Consider the following 18,492-nt stretch of genomic DNA (forward strand, 5'->3'; position numbering starts at 1 on the left):
TTTGTGTGAATCCGAGTTCTGGTTACTGAATTACAGGGTGATACGTACGATCACGCAGCAAATCCCGATTCTAACGAATTCTGCGATGAATCTAAAAAGGTGATTTTTTTTCCAAAATATAAACATAACTGTTGAATTTGTAGATCTTGGTCACCAACAAGAAAGTCTCTTCGGCCACACTGGCCACCATCGACGGATCTGCAAGCATCCAAATTCAGAATAACGGTTATATTAGTTTCTCGAAAATGGCTAGAACGATTTGATCAACTTAGTCTCAAATGAAAGGTGTTGCGTCCCCGGAAACTGATATTATATTCCATCTCCATCCGACTTCCAGCTCCGGAGTTACGGGTTTTGGAGTGCGATCACATAGAAAACGCCGATTCAAACCGATACCGCGATGAATGCAAAAAGGTGCTCTTATATATACTTACCAAGAGTAATAAGAATGAAAGACATTTCCATAATGTTATATTGTACGAACAAACTATTAAATCATAGTTTGGAGAAATGAGTAAGGCACAATTGCACCTCTAGGTGGATTAAAACAGGTTTCTAATAGTACGGTTTCCAATGTTCAATCTGAACTTGTTAGCATCGAGACTATAATTGGCAGAAGTCTTTAATATACGAATATAATATTTTAGAGAAATAGGTTATGTAAAGCATCACACATTCTAATACTCGCAACGCTGACAAAATATAGAATGAATTATTTATTGTTGATAATGATCGTTATTCGTGTGTATTGTCGTTATTTTTTTCAGAGTTATCTTCTCATAGCTCTTAAGCTAAAGAATGTTCAATCTAAAAGAAATTATGTATTTTGCTTCGAATTGAGCTAATTGAAATTGGAAATGCATTTGCCAAGGAGTAATAGTCAAGTACACCATTTGACCGAGTATGATAAGTTGGGCTTAACGTTTCGAATTCTTCTGACAAATGTATGAAAGCCACCTTGACTGCGAGGTAGACGTCTTATCCAAAAATGCAAACGTCAAATAAAGTTCATTAGTTTTTATGCTACGGGAGTTACAATAGTACGCAGTAGCATTGTCCCGTTTAGATTTGTTTGGAACCTTTTGATTGTGAGGAGTACAACATTCTTGGAAAACTGGTCAGAGTCGACATCCAACTTCGGAGAAAGACACATATTTCCTTCCAATCAGCATTCCCCTTCGCCGAATCTTGCCACCTTTAAAATTAATCGATAAGTTGTTGATTCTAAGCGCGCACAATGCCTTGAGGTTGATTCATGTAGGAATAGATACAACGGTTCTTTGCAATATTTTCCCTTTTTGTGCGAAACTTTTGTTGAGGTAGTTTTTTCCTGTTAAATAATTCTATAGTCGTTTTGTACACTCGTTTGTTATGAGCGGCTTAGCTTCTTTCGCAATGTTAGAAGCTGCTTAATATTTACCTTCCGATCTAATCCAATTGCATGATAAAAGATAATTGATGGCAGTCTAAATTAGAAAGTTTTATCAGTTTTCAATAATATTGCAAGGCAACGAAAACATGTTAAATTTCATTTTCACCATTAACAGCCGGCACCTGGCAGCACTGCTTCAGCGGAACCGATTGGGATTAATTGTAGTTACTTCTGTTCTACTGATAATATTTATAACTGATAGGGCTTAAATGAAAGATATTAGTCTCAGTTATTAGCCTTAATTGTCGTTGTGAACATATGTTGTGTAAAACAAAAGTTAGAGTTGTTTAGAAACTTTAGAACTTTTGAGTAGGAATCAATTGTTGAAGGGGATAATGGAAGAAGAGCAATATTGTGTTGAAGTGCACTGCAACTCAGAGCAGGATATCCAACAGAATTTTACACCGAATTTCATTGAAAGTTGAAACATGATTCTATCAGCATCTCGAATAAATCAGCATCTACAGCATAACTCTATCTTCCAAAGAACTTCACCAGACCTCTAAGAAGCTTTTCTCTAGAATCCTGCATCAATATTCAGAGAGAAAAATCGTAGAAATACGAAAAAGGATTCAATTGAAATTCTGAAATAGATTGCACTAGAATGCTAAGAAAACGTTGATCAGAATCCTGGAAATTATCAAAACAGAATTGTCGCAAGAGGGTGCCGGAAACCGACCGAGCGAAGTAGGTATTATACATTTTATGAATCAAAAAGGCCTGCAGTAACCGATATGTGTATTACGAGAAAACGTATTCTTAGTTTAAAAGAAAATTTGCATATTAGGCAACATTGTCGTTAAAAACTAGTAGTTTTTTTTTAGATTCCATGAAAAAATCCTTCAAAAATCACCTAGCTGATTGATTCAAGTGCAAACAGTACCAGATATGTAATCCGAAGAAAAACATTTTTTTAAACAATTTGTTAAACCTTTCATGCCAAACTTTTTTCTAGTGCACGTAGGATTTCAAAACTATTTTTCCTTGAAAACGGTGGTATCAAGAAATACGAAAAGCCATTTTTCATAAAGATAGGTGCTTCCCTCGCAGTGCTAGAAGCTGCTCAATTTTTACCTTAAAATGCTCAATACAATTCTCCTAGAATATTTACAATAGTCCACTTACGTGGGAAACGTAGCCAAAGGCACTCTAAACTGTCTCTGGCAGCACTGCTCCATTGAAATCCAATCAGACTAATTACAATAATTTCAGTTCTAGAGCTGATCCTTGTAACTATTAGTAATCAAATGAAAGGCTATAGACACGTTTATTAGCCTTACTTGTTTTTGTGAACAAATCTTGCCTCAATCAAAAGTTATAGCTGTTTAAAAACGTTGTTGTCCACAAACAACATGGACATGAATGGGTTAATATTAAGAGTGTTCCCATGGATCTAAGGGTGGCTCAAACGGTACAATAATTTAGTTATTATATATTGGCTCTAAATAAAAAAAAAATTTCAAAACTGGTTCCAATCCGTGAAGGTCGATTCCAAGTTTTGTTTTTTTGGTCACTTTGCGCAGATAAATATAATCTATTTTTGAGGTAGTACAAAATTTAAGAGTAGGTTAACCCTAGACCCCCCAATTTCCAGAAAAGGAAGTTGTATTGACTGAGATGATCGAATCAGCACTATAACAGCACACACGAATCACGGATAATCGAGTCCGACCTGTGTGTAACAATAAGCAAGAATTATGGCGAAAATTAATTTCCAATTATAACGGAATGGATGCTCCCGTGCAAACATTAAACTTGTTTTTCTCGAAATCAATAAATTGCCACTTAGTCCAGTCTGCCATAACACCGACCAGTTGATATCCGTACAGTGAGAAGGATCTCATACGGAACGTCTAAGCTTTCAAGAGGAAAACCAATAGCTCAGTGAAACCTGTTGAGAAGAATCAACCTTTAGCCAAATCTTTTGTGCAAAATGCAAAGAAATGCAGGACTACACACGTGCAATATTCAAAAGCTGTAGAATTGCGTTAAACGACTGAATACTATGGGGAAATCACGTGCGCGGAAGCCAGGAGCGGATCCAAAAAAAAATTTCGGAGGGGGTCCGAAATTTCGATTTTGAAATGTTCATTGTAAAATAAGTAATATGTAATACCCTCATTTAATTAAAATCAGCTTTGGTGAACGAATCTGATGTGGAATGTTTTAGAATTTAGAATGAATTTAAAATAGAAACTACTTTAAAAATTTCTCATGAAGTTAAAAAATTTCGGGGGGGGGAGTTCGGACCCCCAAGACCCCCCCTCTGGATCCGCCACTGGCGGAAGCTCTAGAATTTACTCAACTATTCATAAAACCGAGTCATCTTGTCTTTAACTTTTGTCACTGCAGATTTCCGGCAGCTTCCTTTTTCAAGCTCGTCATAAGTTCGGCATTCCTTAGGAAGCTGGAAAGCAGAGGATGTCTAAGTTTGATAAAAATGTATTATTTAGTAGACAATTTGCTCGTGTGGAAAGCGGAGCATCCCGTTCGTGATAACCGGAACGATCATTGGACAGGTGTGCTTAAAAAATGCCCCCAAAAGCGTCTGCTTTCACTTCTGACATCTCACAATGGCTCTACGTTTTGTTAGGTGAATTTATTCTCATGTGATTACTCGAAAGATGTTTTGTAGTGGTACAATGCTAAGGAGGTCAATTTCGTGCCAAAGGATCTTAATTCCTTGAACACACCGGAGTTGCTGTCAGTTGTAAAATACTGGGCCATCATGAAGCAGGCCTTCCAGAAGCATTCTAAGAAAATGAAATCAAAAGCAGAAGTGTGGAAAAAAATAATCTCCACTAAAAACAAATTGACAATTGTACAAGACCATTTGAACAGTGTTAAGAGGAAGATACGTGCTTTTGAATATTGCTATGAAATTGAATGAAACGAGTATGGAAAAAAATCAATGATATGCTTCATTTTATTCCTTGAAAGTTCGAAAACAATTGGTGAATTTCGACGAACGTTTTCTGTGATACCATTTGATTCCGTAGACTCTTTAATGTACACGTTTGAAATTTTCTATCTAAGAGGATTTAATTTTCACAAAAGCAGTGATTTTAAGCTTATAAAAAACGTGTTTTAATCCACCTAGAGGTGCAATTGTGCCTTTCTCATTTCTCCAAACTATGATTTAATAGCTGGTTCGTACAATATAACATTATGGAAATGTCTTTCATTCTTATTACACTTGGTAAGTATATATAAGAGCACCTTTTTGCATTCATCGCGGTATCGGTTTGAATCGGAGTTTTCTATGTGATCGCACTCCACAACCCGTAACTCCGGAGCCGGAAGTCGGATGGAGATGGAATTTAATATCAGTTTCCGGGGACACAACACCTTTCATTTGAGACTAAATTGATCAAATCGGTCTAGCCGAGAAACCAATATAACCGTTATTCTGAATTTGGATGCTTCCGGATCCGTCGATGGTGGCCAGTGTGGCCAAAGAGACTTTGAATGACTGTTGGTGATCTAGATCTACAAATTCAACAGTTGTGTTTACATTTTGGAAAAAAATTCACCTTTTTACATTCATCGCAGAATTCGTTAGAATCGGGATTTGCTGCGTGATCGTACGTATCACCCTGTAATTCAGGAACCAGAACTCGGATCCACACAAAATTCAACAGCCGCTGATGGACCTTTCATTTAAAATCAAGTGTGTCAAAATCGGTTCAGAAAATTCTGAGAAACGGGTGTGGAAAAATCAACAAATTTTGTTTTGTAACCATACTCTTCAACTCGTAATCCGGAACAAGATGTCGGTTGAAAATGAAATTCAATAGCAACCTATGGGAATATTATACCTTTCATTTGAATCTTAGTTTGTAAAAATCGGTTCAGCCATCTCCGAGAAATGCAATCAGCATAAGTTCAATGTTATCTTCATGTGGTTATATTTTGAAATGTTGGTGAAATGGGTTTGAAAGTGGAGGGAGTGGGGGTTAGTAGAGTGGGAGTGGAGGATGCGTCAGAAATCCTTCATCTTATTTCGGTATACGGGGTGGATGAAGGAAATGCGGGCATGAGGGTGGTCCAAGGGGAGGGGAGTAATGAAGGAGGGTGGTGTAAGGGCAAGGCGGGGAGGGGGGAGGGGGGAGGTGCGGCGACGCAATACTCAACTGCATATTTTGCCTTCCATTTGAGACTTGGTTTCAGAAAATCGGTTCAGTTATCACCGAAGAACCGATGTGACTTTAATTGTGGAATATGCCCGGAATTCCCGACTTCCGGAATCGTCGATAGTGGACAATATATTCAAAGAATGTTTGATTAGCAATCAGTGATCTAGATCTGCGATTAGAAGTAATTTGGTGACCATTTTAGCCTCTGAGGTATTACGATTGTACCGATTTCTATGGGTAATTCCAGTGTATCCTTACTAACACCCCTGTAACTCCGGAAGCAAGAGTCAGAACCGAATGAAAATTAGCAGCAGTCAATTACTGTATTACAGTATCTTTCATTTGAAATCAATTTTGTAAAAATCGGTAGAGAATTCGTTGGGGAATGGGTGTGATATTAGCTTAGGAACTTGGCAGGTTCCCCGGGGGCGTCATGAACCGTCATAGGTGGCCAATGTGGTCAAAGCTGCTTTGATTGATCATTAGTGATCCAGACCCGCAAACTAGAGTAATGTTACATCAATTTGAATATGTTTTACATCATTTGAACATCATGGTGGTACCAGTTTATATGGGAATTTGCTGTGTGACCGCACTCTTCAACCCGTAACTCCGGAACCGGAAGTCGGATCAGCTAAAAATTCAATAGCAGCTTATGGGAGCGTTATACCTTTCAGATGAAACTAAGTTTGCGAAAATCGGTTCAGCCATCTCTGAGAAAATTGTGTGAGTTTAAATGACACACACATAGACACACACATACACACACATACATACACACACAGACATTTGCCGATCTCGACGAACTGAATCGAATGGTGTATGAGACTCGGCCCTCCGGGCCTCGGTTAAAAAGTCGATTTTTACGGTGATTGCATAGCCTTTCTTTATATGAGAAAGGCAAAAAGTTATGGTATATTTACGGAACAGAGACGCATCAAATCGTTGTAACGTCACGAAAGAATGTGTCTAGATAAAATGATTATACTGGTTTGTATGTGAATTTCGCCTGTGACTGCATACTTCAACCCGTTACACGGGAACCAGAACTCCTATTCCAAACAAATTTAATAGCAGTCAATAGCGATGCTGTAGCTTTCATTTGAGACCAAATTTGATAAAATAGAGTCAGACAGTTCTAAGAAGCAGATGTGAATTCACTTCAGGAACATTGCCACTTTCCCGAAACTTCCGGTTCCGCCGAAGGTGTCCAAAATAGTAAATGTGGGTTTGATTGGGAACCAGTGAGCTGAAACTATAGATCCAAGCAATTTAGAACACATTTTATGAGACTTTTCATCTTTTAGATAACATAATAATACCAATTTATATGGGAATTGCATGCGTGATCGCGTCTTCAACCCGTAATTCGGGAACCGGAAGTCGGAATTGAATGAATTTCAATAGCAGTCTATGGGAGTGTCGTATTTTTCATTTGAGACTATGTTTCAGAAAATCGGTTCAGCCATCTCAGAGTAACCGATGTGCATATTTTTGGTCACATACGTACATACATACATACATACGCACATACACACACACGACTCGTCAGAAGGCGCCTAAGGGAGAAGCCGTGCTCGTCAAAGCAAATAACGAGACTACGTACGCAGCACTGCTCAAAAAGGTCAGAGAGGACCCGGAGCTGAAAGATTTGGGGGTAAACGTGTTAAGAGTCAGGCGTACCCAAAAAAATGAGATGCTCCTCGAGCTGAAGAAGAATACTACGACTAGTAGCTCTGCCTTGCAGGAGACCATAAATAAATCAATGGGCGGAAAGGCAGAAGTTAAAGCCTTAAGCCCGGAGATGGTAATTGTGTGCAAGGACCTTGACGAAATAACGACGGAATACGAGCTGAGAGGTGCTATGAAGCAGCAGTGCAAACTGGGCGAGGTGCACATGACGTTCCGGATAAGGAAGGGATACGGAGGAACGCAGACAGCGATGATTCGTTTACCGGTAACCGCTGCAGACAAGGCACTGGAGGTAGGTAAAGTTATAGTTGGATGGTCGAGATGCCTACTGCTAGCAGCCCCACGAGTGAATAAACAAGCGGAGAAATGCTTCAAATGTTTAGGCTTTGGACATTTAGCAGGGGCTTGCAAAGGCCCGGACAGACCCGGGATGTGCTGGAAATGCGGAGAGACGGACCATCTTGCGAGAGAATGCACGCAGAGGCCGAAGTGCTTGCTTTGCACCCCAGCGGACGGAAACGACCATCAGACGGGTGGCTTTAAATGCCCAGCCTACAAGAAGGCGACTGTAGCCCAACGGTGATGGAGATGACCAAGATAGACCTGAATCACTGTGATACCGCACAGCAATTGTTGTGGCAGTCTACGACAGAAACTATGTGCGATGTCGCTTTGATCGCAGAGCCTTATCAAGTCCCCCCTAATAACGGTAACTGGGTGGCGGATAGATCAGGAACCGCTGTGATACAAGTAATGGGAAGATTCCCCATCCAAGAAGTGGTAGAACGTTAATACGAGGGAGCAGTTAACCGAGCAGTTGATCGATCGGAAGCCGGTAGTCATTGGTGGTGACTTCAACGCCTGGGCTGTGGAATGTGGCAGTAGAGTAACCAACACAAGAGGGTGTATCCTGCACGAATCTCTAGCGAAGTTAGACGTACGATTGTGCAATGAAGGCTCTGTTACCACATTTCGGAGAGATGGGAGGGAGTCCATCATCGACGTCACATTCTGTAGTCCCTCATTGACGGTGAACATGGATTGGAGAGTATGCGAAACGTATACGCATAGTGACCATCAAGAGATTCGCCACCGAATCGGTCAACGGAACCCCGCGGCAGTACAGAGAAGGGTGCCCGGCGCACGAAAGTGGCAGACGAAAGCCTTCAACAGAGATCTCTTTGTTGAGGCACTTCGGCCGAACGGCGGGACCGAGAACGTGGATGCGGCTGTCCTAACAAAAAGGATTGTGGCGGCTTGTGACGCCACAATGCCGTGACAACTGGAACCACGCAACAAACGGTGTCCAGCTTACTGGTGGAACGAGACGCTTAGTACGTTATGCGCTGCTTGTCTCAGAACCAGAAGGCGGGCCCAAAGAGCAAGGTCGGAACCAGATAGAGAAGAGTGTAAGGCAGCGTTTCGGGAAGCTAGGGCCGGGAGATCAGCAAGTCAGAGTGCCACAAGGAGCTATGCCGAGAAGTAGACGCCATTCCCTGGGGTGACGCATACCGAGTCGTGATGTCGAAAATGAAGGGTCCGACGACGCCAGCCGAAATGTGTCCGAGTAAGGTGAAGATAATCGTCGAGGGTCTTTTCCCGATCCAACTATATGGCCACCGACACCGTACGGCGAAAAAGAAGGAACAAACACGAATCGGCGAGTTAACAGGAGCATCGAAGCGCCTAAAAACAAAGAAAGCCCCTGGTCCGGATGGAATACCAAACGTGGTACTGAAAGCTGCGATCCTGGAATATCCGGACATGTTCAGGATAGTGCTGCTGTACGAGACGAGCGAAGGGCAGAAGGGGGCTCCATTCTCGGTCCAACTCTTTGGAACGGGATGTATGATGGGGTCTTAACACTGCAGCTGCCCAGGAAAGTGAAAATCGTGGATTTCGCGGACGACGTGTCACCAACGGTTATGAGTGAGACACTTGGAGAAGTAGAGGTGTCGGTGACGGAGAAAATAGACGCGATCGAGAGCTGGATGAACGGGGTCAAGCTGCAAATAGCTCACCACAAGACGGAGGTGCTGTTGGTCAGCAACTGCAAAGCGGTTCAGCGGATGCAGATCGACGTCGGAGGGTACGTGATTGCATCGAAGCGTGCACTGAAGCAATTGGGAGTGATAATCGACGACCGATTGAGCTTCAACAACCACGTTGACTACGCCTGTGAAAAGTCGGCGAAGGCAACGAACGCAATAGCGAGAACAATATCCAACGTCGGCGGCTCGAGAAGCAGCACGAGATGTCTGCGATCTACTGTTTCGTCATCGATACTCTAATATGGGGATCCTACCTGGGGTGCTGCGCCTAAAACCAAGCGGAACCAATGAAAGCTAAACAGGACATTCCGGCTGATGGCCGTACGAGTCGCTAATGCCTACAGAACAATATCATCGGAGGCAGTATGCGTTATCGCTGGGATGATCCCCATCTGCATCACCCTGGCGGAGGACGTGGAATGCTCCCAGCGGAGAAATGCACGTAACGCAAGGAGACTGGTCCGCGCGGACTCGTTGGCTAAATGGCAGCAAGAGTGGGACAACGTGAAGAAAGGAAAGTGGGCCCACCGACTCATCCCAAGTATGCCGGCTTGGGTGCATAGGAAGCATGGGGAGGTGAACTGCCATTTGACGTAGTTTTTGTCCGGGCACGGATGCTTTCGGAAGTACTTGCAACGGTTTGGACATGCTTCGTCATCCCTTTGCCCGGAGTGTGCGATCGTGCAGGAGACACCGGAACACGTGGTCTTCGAATGCCCTAGGTTCGAAGAGATTCGAAGGTGTATACCTGGTGTGACAGTTGACAATATCTGAATGCATTTGAACGGCTGTCTCAGTCAACAAAAAGCAAAACGAATGTTTTTTACTGCCCGCGACGTTTCGGCCTGTGGTGTTGGCCTTTTTCAAGGGAAACTGTTAATTTATTGGGGATATCGTTAGTTAGTAATAACAATAATGAAAATCTAGTGACGGTTAACATTGTGAACAAAAACTTACTACGGTCTCTCGTTTTTTGTTAAGTTGTCGCTGTCCGACTTTGCGGTGTCTGATTGTTTTTCTTCATGCGTATCTACTTGTATGCAAATTAAAAATAATAAAAATCGAGGTTGCATGGGGAATATTTTTCGATGTCACTACTGCACTATAAAAATAACGATTGATTTGAAAAGCTAAACATAGATATTGGGAAAGCTCATCTGGTCTATCGTGGCCCAAAAAATGACATTACGGAGCTTTTGATGGAACAATATCAGTGTTAGTAGAGAAACTTTTTCGTCTGTTTCTGCTACTACAACTGATGGATTTGGTAGCGTGCAAAATACCAGCGTAGGTTGTGTTGAGGCCCTGTACATCGGTGCGGTGGTTGACTGTGTTAGGTGTATTCGCAATGTGACACATCTCTAGCAGTGGTAATGCCGAAGTCCGGAGTGTGCGATCGATGATCTTCGTGTTCGCCAGATCAAAGCTGTGCCCATGACTGATGATGTGTTGCATGAGTGCTGTTTTTTCGCTTAACTGGGCTATTTCTTCTTTTTGGTATTGGGGTGGGTGGTCAATTAGATTGGTATATTTGTTTATATTCGATCGGTGTCCGCTGAGTCTCGTTTTTAGCTGGTTTCTGGTCATACCAATATATGTCATTGGACATTCATAGCAGGGGATACTGTAAATAACGTTGGATTGCAGTTGTGGGGGTACTGGATCTTTGATCTGTTTGAGTAGGCACTTGGTTGTTTTGATTGGTCTGTACGCGAATTTCAATGTTGGAAAATCTGGCCGGAGAATTGATGTTATAATTTTGCTTAGGACTGGGATGAAAGGAATCGATCTGTACGTTATTGAAGATGGAATGCTGGTGGTGCATGGTGTTGTTGTGTTTTCCGATGTTGGTTCTTCGACTGGAACAGGTGTAGAAGGCTGGTTATTGAAGTTTTGAGCTGAGTTATGCCTCAGGCTGTTTGGTGGTGAGCTATGTTGGGACATAGAATCATGGTGCTGAATGGAGAATTTGCTAATGTTTCTGTTGATGAGTCGGTTGATCAGCGAAGATGGATAATCATTTTGCCGCAGATGTTGGAAGATGATGTGTTTTAGTTGATTGATTGGTTTGTTGGTAGATAGCATCACCACTCGTTTAATAAAGTTGGTTGCTACGTTGACTTTGATAGATGTTGGGTGTAGCGAGTGAAAATTTAGAAGTCTGCCTAAGGCAATTGGCTTGGCATACCATTGCGTGGATATAGTTTGATCGTTGCTGCGTATGATTAATGTGTCGAGAAATGGCAAGGTGTTGTTTAATTCCTCTTCTATTGTGAATTGTATGTGCTCATTGTAGTCGTTGAAAGTGTCCAATGTATACTGTACTTGATTTTTAGGCAGTGCCAAGAGTAAATCGTCAACATACTTCCGTAATACTGGAATTTCAAAAGGAAGACGCCTTATCACTGTGTTTAGGAGGTTTTCCATTACCAGATCGGCTAATATTGGCGACAAAGGGCTACCCATTGCCGTTCCAAATGTTTGCAGATAGAATTTGTCTCGAAACTGAAAGTAGCTGTTGTTTAAGCAAAATTCTACGATCTCTATAAACAGATCTAAATTGATATTGGTTTTTGTTTTGATATCAGGCCAGTACATAATGATATCGTGGATGACAAGATCTTTCGGTATATTGGTAAACAGAGATACTACGTCAAACGACACTAGTACATAGTCTTTAGGGAGCTTTATCGTGTTGATGTATTCGGCGAATTTGAAGCTGTCCACTATGTTGTATTTGCTGTGGAAACTCTGTTTTAAAGCGGTTGCGATGAATTTTGACATGTTATAGGTAGGTGCAGTTACGTTAGGGACGACTGGGCGTAGCGGAAGCGCGGGTTTGTGTGCTTTGGGCTGACCATAGATAGATGGGCAGGTAGAAGTGCTGGTCTGCAGGCGGCGAAATGTTACTTGATCTATGAGTTTGAGGTTTTGGAGTCTAGTGGCTATTTGATTGTTCTGACGTTGTATGCTGGATGTTGGGTCCTTCGGTAGGACTTTGTACGTTGTGCAATCGAGTAATGTTGACATTTTTTGCTCGTAATCGTTTAGATACATAACAACCATCTTTTTACCTTTGTCCGACTCAAGGACACACACGTCTGGATGCTCTTGCAGGAATGTTTTGGTGGTTGCTGACGCTTTTTGGCAGAAACTCGTAAGTGGTGTTTTGCGCTGGTGGGATTTTGCTCTTGAAATGTGATTTTGGATGTGCGATACAACTTGGCATCTATTTTTATCTTGAACGAATTTGTCTGGCGACGTTTGAAGGATCGATTCCAAGTCGGCGATCAGATGGTAGATTGGTATTTGACTAGGATTGACTATCGGTAATGAAAATTTTGGTCCCATACTCAGCAGTAACTGCATTTCAGGCGGAATGTGCAAGTTGGTGGCATTTAGTATAGACTTATCGTTGATGGTCGGAATTTTATCTGTAGTAGGGTCGGATTTACGTAATAAATTTGTCAGCTTGGAGTTGGTTTTGCGTTTTAAGATATGCTTTTTGTTTTCAAACGATTGGTTTTGTGTAGTTATGAATCGGGAGGTGATTTCTGTTGTAGCTGTAGTCTCTATTTGTTGCTGGGTTATCTCTAGGATGCGTTTGAATTCTTTGATTTTATAGTGGGTGTGTTGTATTTCTATATTGAGTAATCCTTTTTTGAAACGTTCGACGGTATTTTGCAGCTTTTGTGTGTATGGACTGTTTTCTTCGAGTAGTGGGTGGATGCATTTCAGCGAGTTCACAATGTGTGCCGGAAAAATTCCTCGTTTGCGGCATTCTATGAGGAAATCTTTTCGTACTAGCATGTTGCAGAGTTTTGTATTATGCAACGCATATGTTTTATAATGTTGTACAGTGTGACGACCAAAGTTCCTTTCTAATTGCATGAAGAAGGTAGGTTGTATATGAGCCATGTTTGTGGTTATGTTTATGACGACTGGGATGGTTTTATCTGAATGCATTTGAACGGCTGTCTCAGTCAACAAAAAGCAAAACGAATGTTTTTTACTGCCCGACGTTTCGGCCTGTGCTGTTGGCCTTTTTCAAGGGAAACTGTTAATTTATTGGGGATATCGTTAGTTAGTAATAACAATAATGAAAATCTAGTGACGGTTAACATTGTGAACAAAAACTTACTACGGTCTCTCGTTTTTTGTTAAGTTGTCGCTGTCCGACTTTGCGGTGTCTGATTGTTTTTCTTCATGCGTATCTACTTGTATGCAAATTAAAAATAATAAAAATCGAGGTTGCATGGGGAATATTTTTCGATGTCACTACTGCACTATAAAAATAACGATTTTGCACGCTACCAAATCCATCAGTTGTAGTAGCAGAAACAGACGAAAAAGTTTCTCTACTAACACTGATATTGTTCCATCAAAAGCTCCGTAATGTCATTTTTTGGGCCACGATAGACCAGATGAGCTTTCCCAATATCTATGTTTAGCTTTTCAAATCAATCGTTATTTTTATAGTGCAGTAGTGACATCGAAAAATATTCCCCATGCAACCTCGATTTTTATTATTTTTAATTTGCATACAAGTAGATACGCATGAAGAAAAACAATCAGACACCGCAAAGTCGGACAGCGACAACTTAACAAAAAACGAGAGACCGTAGTAAGTTTTTGTTCACAATGTTAACCGTCACTAGATTTTCATTATTGTTATTATTAACTAACGATATCCCCAATAAATTAACAGTTTCCCTTGAAAAAGGCCAACACCACAGGCCGAAACGTCGGGCAGTAAAAAACATTCGTTTTGCTTTTTGTTGACTGAGACAGCCGTTCAAATGCATTCAGATAAAACCATCCCAGTCGTCATAAACGTTGACAATATCTTCGAAGAGATGTGCCACGACGAACATACCGGGGATGTTGTCAACAGAGTGGTTACCAGTATACTGTCCGAGCTGCAGTGGAAGTGGCGAAAGGACCCACGAGAAGCCACAAATCGGGTTTCGAGAGAAATTCCGTCGCCGGGGAACTCTCCCAATGTGTAGACTAGGTCCACCGCCGGGAACCAGTTGAGTAGTACGTGACGTAGCACCGAGTTAGGGTCGTCGAGGCGCCTGTGAACCGGATGTCATGCTTCATCGGAATCGCCGGACTGACCTCTACACCCTACCGGATGGCTCGTGAGTAGGCTTAGACCAGTAGACTGCGTCGCACAGCTAGCAGCTCGTTGGGGCACTGGTGAACCGGAAACTTCGCTTCACCCGGAATCGCCGGATAGAACTCAGCACCTACTGGCTGGTCCGTTGAGTAGATTAGATCCATCGCCGGGGACTAGATCGAGTAGATCGGGACGACGCGGAGAGCTAAATGACTCACGGAAACGAACATCGGTCTCGAGAGAAATTTACCGCTCGGTTTCGGGAGAACTTTCCTCGCCGGGGAATTCTTCGTTGGGGCAGGCTAGATCCATTGTCGGGGACTAGACCGAGTAGTTCGCGAACGAGTGAGGGCAGGAGCTGAATGGCTCATCGGGAAAGTAAAGGGAAATGGAACGAGAGGGAGCCAAAGGGCTCAAGAAATTGTGGTGCTAAAACCAAAGAAGAATCGGTATCGGGAGAACTTTCTTCGCCGGGGAACTCTTCGTCGGCGTAAGCTTGATTCACCGCCACCACGAACAGACGCCACCAGTGGCGGGTCGTCGGGGCACCTGCTCCACCGGAATCGCCTAACTGACCTCGATACCAGGTTGGTTGGCTCGGTTTCGGGAGATTTTCTCTCGCCGGGGAATTTTCCGTCTGGGTAGGCTAGGTCCACCGTCGGGGACTAGACCGAGTAGTTCGCGAACAAGTCGGGAGCTCAACGATGATGGCGATGTTTTGTACGAGAAGGGAGTTGCGGTGCTAACTGGCACAAGGGAGCCGAGTCTCTTCGATGTAATGCCGTAAGGCCGTGCCGGTGAGGAATCAGGTTCTGGGCAAGAGTAATTTTTTTAGCGGGTCGGGTGATGGCAGCCCAAACCCGTTCCCTGAGACATTTGGGTTTTTGTACAAACAGAAAAAAACAGACATTTGCCGAACTTAGTCGAGTGGGATATAAGACTCAGTCCTCCGGGCCTCGGTTGAAAAGTCGATTTTCAGAGTGATTGCATAGCTTTTTTATAGGAGAAAGGAAAACGATATTTAGTTATGACTTGCTGGAGTTTAAACTCTGGGTCGAGAGTGATTTACTTTTTCCCTAAACTACAGTAATTTGAACTCCAAACAATGCAATGGGCTGTGGGAGTATTGCAAAAACTAGTCTAGCTAGCTAGTCAGATATCTATAATCGTTTGAGAATTAGGTACTAAAACCACAAGTTGATATATGCACGAAAGTCGTTCGCGGTCGATTTCCGAAAATTTTAATCGCGCAGCTTGAACTCCGGACAGCCGTCCATCGCGAGTGTTTGCTTCTTATTTATAATGGGAGTGTTGGTTTAAGTTTTTACTTAACTCGTACGACCGCCTACCAATTTCGACATTGATCTGGACTTACTAATATTACTGAAACCATGGCGGCAAGTAACGAGAAAATGTCTCAATTGAAATTACTTTTTCCAAATATTGTTACGGAAGGAAAACTAGCAAAAGAGAAAAAATATTAATCAAGGGTTGTATGCAAACCAAACCTACAAAAGAAAACCAAGAAATAATTTTGAGCTGCCCAAAATAACCATTAACTGTAACGAAAAATTCACTCTACATGACGGATACACTTGAAGTTTCACGCGCGCGTCGTTTGTTCACTTTCCCTGTCAGCATACTACCACAGACTCTAACCGATTTTAACTAAAGCCACTCCCGTTAGAAACGAAACTGAGACAGGCTCCAATCCGTCAACCTGTCGAGGTGAATGAACTGGCAGCGTTTGGAGATAGAACCCGACCCAGTCCCGAATTGAAGCAAAAACGGTATAAACTGGTCTGTACCCTGGTTGGCACCGCGGGGCGGTAAAGAATAGGAGTTTGTATCAGAGGTGAATGACGACATAGATTGGCCTCATATTGCACGATAATACAGCTTTGCCAACCCCAAAGAATGTGGAACGTTGCGTTGAAACTGGTAAAGTGGATATAACCAGCGCGAAAATGCGAAACAATAGAATCAACAATATTTTTTGCAGTTATTTCGATTCTACCTAACATATTGAGGGACATAGATTGCCAGGTACGCACCACATTTACTTCTACATCCAGAACGGTCCAAGGAAGGCACCTGGGCTTGTTGATGTTTCTGCTATACATCTCGTGCTGAAGATGCCAAGACCGTCTTTCGAGGACGATCTTTAAATATTTTATCAAATTCACTCAATTGAAATTTAAAATTTTTTTAAAATAAGCTTCTAGTTTTTGTTGATTGTTGTAGAATCGCATGTCTGTAAATCCGAAAAAGTGTATCGTAATCTTCTTTTTTATTGCTGTTCTAACGTAATGATTCGATTCACAGTCGTAAAAACGCGACGCGAGACAGGATACAACACTTATTGTCCTTACTAAAGATAAAAAGGAGTGAAAAAATGCCGGTCGCCCGGTTTCAGGCTCGATGCTACCCATCTACAGGACGATGCTCGACTGATAGTTATACCGTCATGTTTTCTTAGTATTTCATTCAGTTCAGCAAGTTTGAATCTGAAAATGCATTGAACATTTTTAATCCCTTCTCCTATTATTATCCGAATCTTCATGTATCAAACGACAAAGAAGCATTCTTGAAATCAAGCTCCACAAGAAGCTGAAAAATAATCACTTAATAAAAACTCGCCAAACATATTGAAAGTAATTTATAATGCGAAATCTAAAACATTCGGTTGAGTCTTTGCCATTATAACAAGAAATAATTAAAATTGCATATGCCATTTGCACGAAAGCTACACGTTAGAAGGAATAGAAGACTAACGAGTTTGGGCTACCAAAGTAGTCCCCATTTGTCGTTTCTAGCAATAGCTGAATAAACTTGCATTCCGGCAAATTGAAGTGAAAATTGTGCAAACATTCGGCGAAACATGCAATTACTGCTGATGGCAGAAAACAATCTAACCGGAGTGGGTACTTTTACTGCATCGAGCTAAATAAATAGAATATCGGATAAGCGGAATGGGCTAACCTTCATCGAGCAGTGATCAGCTGCTTATCCCACCAAGACGACGACGACTACGACGACTGTCTTCCCAAACCAGCAGCACAGCAACGATGGCCCCAACCCAAGAGCGCGAGTAAGAGGAAACATATAAAACAAACTATGCAATTTAAATTCATCGTTAGCAGCATTGGCGCTCATTCTGGACGAGTCTGAAAATGGAAATCGATAAAACTCCCACACTCTCCCGCTCGGGTGCACTTTCATCATTATCATCCCCGATTCGAAGGAACTCGGCCTCGGAGAAGCGTCAGCGCTTCTTTTTTTTCGCGGGAACCTCGAAGCCCAGGGAGCCGATCAACATTCGACGATGGAGAAAAAGTTGCTATCTGAAATATCCTGACTGTGTTTTCCCTGAATGATGCACTCGTTGCTATCGGTTTGGATGCAACTGCGGGCTTAGACGAAAGGGATGTATTCCGACTAGGATGAAGTGAACCTGTCGACTAATGTGACGTGCGATAAGTTACATCTATTATCCTCAACCTGACGAGATTTGTCCTAACTGAAATTCTATCTTTCTCAAAGACTTGCCGTGCAAAAAACCAACCCTTACGACATCAACCATCATCTTATATGTAGTCAGATACCAGATTGAAATTAACCTTAATAGTGACGCTCAAATCCAATCGGAACGCATCGCGACGAGATCAACCCTGCCATATTCCAGGAACGGTGAATGTGGCATAAAAATGTTCCGATGCATCTTTCTGCTGAGGGAATCTCCTCTGTTTAGTGCTACTCTGCTCCGTTCGTTTTGAGTTTGGCACGCTACTTTTGGACTGAAGAAGCGTGCCTAATCGCAGATACAACGGAATCGAATCCACCCGTATCCTCCTGACCGAACCCATCATTAGGAGGTAGCCCATTCCAGCCAACAAGTTGGCGCAATGTTGTGCGCTTCTCCGCTTTATTGGAAGATAAATATTTTATACTATAAATTCCTGATAATTGAATTGAATTGAATGGAATCGAACAAGCGCACTTCGCCGGTTGGGGCAAATCTATTTAATTTTCGCCCGGTGATGATTCCACTTAGCTGCG

General features: G+C 42.3%; 1 protein-coding gene across 1 annotated transcript; it reads right to left on the minus strand.

Annotated features, from left to right (window-relative positions):
• Positions 1-10,496: 10,496 nt before the first annotated feature.
• On the minus strand, positions 10,497-13,121 carry LOC131680723 (uncharacterized). Its single transcript, XM_058961430.1, has one exon. It carries the CDS (start codon positions 13,119-13,121, stop codon positions 10,497-10,499), a length of 2,625 nt encoding a protein of 874 aa, XP_058817413.1.
• Between the last annotated feature and the right edge of the window lie 5,371 nt (positions 13,122-18,492).

Source organism: Topomyia yanbarensis, chromosome 2 (assembly GCF_030247195.1).
Source record: "Topomyia yanbarensis strain Yona2022 chromosome 2, ASM3024719v1, whole genome shotgun sequence".
In the NCBI taxonomy this organism is placed as follows: domain Eukaryota; kingdom Metazoa; phylum Arthropoda; class Insecta; order Diptera; family Culicidae; genus Topomyia; species Topomyia yanbarensis.